Source organism: Gadus chalcogrammus, chromosome 14, assembly GCF_026213295.1.
Source record: "Gadus chalcogrammus isolate NIFS_2021 chromosome 14, NIFS_Gcha_1.0, whole genome shotgun sequence".
NCBI classification, from domain to species: Eukaryota; Metazoa; Chordata; class Actinopteri; order Gadiformes; family Gadidae; genus Gadus; species Gadus chalcogrammus.
Window position 1 is genome coordinate 5,214,693 of NC_079425.1, and position 2,500 is coordinate 5,217,192.

A 2,500-nucleotide genomic window follows, 5' to 3' on the forward strand; every position below is an offset into this window, starting at 1 on the left:
CGACACGACATTCGTTTTCTTTTACCACTTGAAGTTGATTTAGTGTTGTCTATGATGTTGCTGTTCAGGTTCTTCTGCTCCAGCTGTGTCCACTTTGGTTTTTTAATTGACCAAGGCCGAACGGAACACGTAGTTGCAATTGACTTCTGGCCAATACACTATAGCGCCCTCTGTTGGAGGATGTACACTCATTTCCTCTCACTAAGATAACAGGTTTATGGTTTGATTTTCTTAAACACCGAAATAGTTTTCGTCAACCAGATGACGTGAGTATCACGGAAGCAAAGTACACTCACCTGAATCAATTTTTCCTACTATTACTACTAATATTACAACTACTACTACAACTACTGCTACTACGACTAGTACCCCACCAATACCAATTATTCAGTGTTGCACAAAAGTCTCATGGTTATGGGTGAAGGTTGTTGCTGTTCGCCATGTGTACCTGCACTAATCCCTGAGCAAGATGCCCTTAACCCTACCAGCTCAATAACGACATGGATCCAAGACAAGCCCTTGTAAATCACTCTCGATAAAAGACCCTCCTAAACGGCTCAATAGTTAAACAGCAAATAGCACTGCTACTACTAACACTACCAGGGCTAACAATAAATAATAAGTTATTCTAACACCAGCTGTGTGTCTCCTATTGACATCGCCTGGCTGCACCAGATGGCCCGTGTGGAGAATCAAATCAGTTTTCTTTGTTGGTACTGGAAGTGAAGGAAGGGAAGGGCCAAAACACTAACTGTGAACTGTCATTTTCTCTCTCGGCTTGTGGCAGGGATCGCTTACCTGGGAGGGGTGTGCAGTGCCAAGAGGAAGTGTGTGTTAGCTGAGGATAACGGACTCAACTTGGCTTTCACCATCGCCCACGAGCTGGGTCACAAGTAAGGCTCTGGGCCAGCGCTGCTCTCTATGAATCTGTCTCTCTCTCTCTCCCTTTCTTTCTCGCTGCCTCTGTTCATCACAGTGTACCTAATAGTGTATATGAAGGTGTATATTACCGTGTATATAGCCGTGTATATAACCGTGTATTGAACTGTAATAGTGTATCTAATTGTGTATATAACAGTGTGTATAACAGTGTTTATTATGGTTTCTTCAGCATTTTAGGTCGGATGTTTTTTTCCGTCATGTTTATTTTGCTTTTGTGGGTGGAAGTGTCTTTGGAAGGTGAGGATTGGTGTGCAAATTTACTCATTGCACTTTACTCATTCACTTATTACGACACTTTCCCGAAGAATTGCCTTCATCAGCGCGCTCCCTTCGAAGATATCCTATGTCGTAGAATGGCTGACAACCGTTGGATTAGCGTTCAGCTTCTGAACATCCAGCATGAAATTAAAATAAACATTTGCGGGAAGATTAAAATAAACATTTGTGGGGGAAATTAAAATAAACATTTGTGGGAAATGGGAAGATAACTTCCATTGGTGCTGGAAACTTGTTTTACTTTGTTGAATACAATGTGTGGTGCAGCAGAGATGGTTTCCTTGGTTCATTGGGGTCATTGGTCTGGTCTGTAAGTAAACTGCTGCAGAAGTACCTGTGGTCTGTACTTATCCAGAAATGCATCTTTACTGCAAACCCGGTGGGTCTGACCTGCAAGCAATCTTGGCAGGTTGTCACCATTTTGAATTTGAAGGTGTCTCTTCGACACAGGGGGGGCTGTGTCTCCAGAGCTGACGTTGTCTGTGCATGTCACACAGTCAATACCTATAGCTACTAGGTATGGCTCTTTTGCATGGCAATAAATACGAAGGGAGTCGAACACATGTCGTTCATTTGGGAAGTCATTCTTAGTGGAGCCGGCAGTCTTAAAACGTTGTCGCTCAGAAGTAACAGAAACAATGTGTTGTCTTTTCATGCAGAATAAATATTTAATAACAACACAGAACAATCGTTTATGTTGTTCCGAGCAGTTAAGCAAAGCTAAAAAATTAGATCGGAAACAATAGTGGATCTGTTCGGAGCGAACCGACATCGTCAATGTCCTGCTAAAGATAATGAGAAAAGACACGGTCAGTGTTTCTGACGCCAATAGCATGCCGTATTACCAGAGACAACAGATTGTTGATTTGAATGAATATGATTTGATCCTTCAGAATTTGATTCGATTGTGCAAAATGGACAAAAAGTTTTTTAGCAGCCGTAAACTAGTGCTAATAGTATTAGTGTGTGACGATGTGCAATAAACATTGTCTCTGTTGCCAAGTTTTGGAAAATGCTGTCATTTGGCAATACAAAGCAAGCCCAATTTTTTTTTTTTAAAAGCCTTCTGGCTGTCAAGAATGTAATCTCTCTCTCTCTCTCTCTCTCTCTCTCTCTCTCTCTCTCTCTCTCTCTCTCTCTCTCTCTCTCTCTCTCTCTCTCTCTCTCTCTCTGGTGCTACCATTTTCGTCCTGTTTAGACGGATTAGATGATATTACAGTCGATTTCATTCAATCACATTAGAGTAAACTCTGTTGTGTTAGAAAGTCCTGATTTGTGGGCT

General features: G+C 41.7%; 1 protein-coding gene across 2 annotated transcripts in view; it reads left to right on the forward strand.

The window, feature by feature from the left end:
- adamts17 (ADAM metallopeptidase with thrombospondin type 1 motif, 17) overlaps positions 1-2,500 on the forward strand; it is a 75,863-nt gene that overhangs the window by 26,879 nt on the left and 46,484 nt on the right. For both annotated transcript variants that reach the window (XM_056608567.1, XM_056608568.1), the window contains exon 8: positions 788-893. In XM_056608567.1, coding sequence (XP_056464542.1) covers positions 788-893 — 106 coding nt within the window. The remainder of the gene's footprint in view (positions 1-787; positions 894-2,500) is intronic.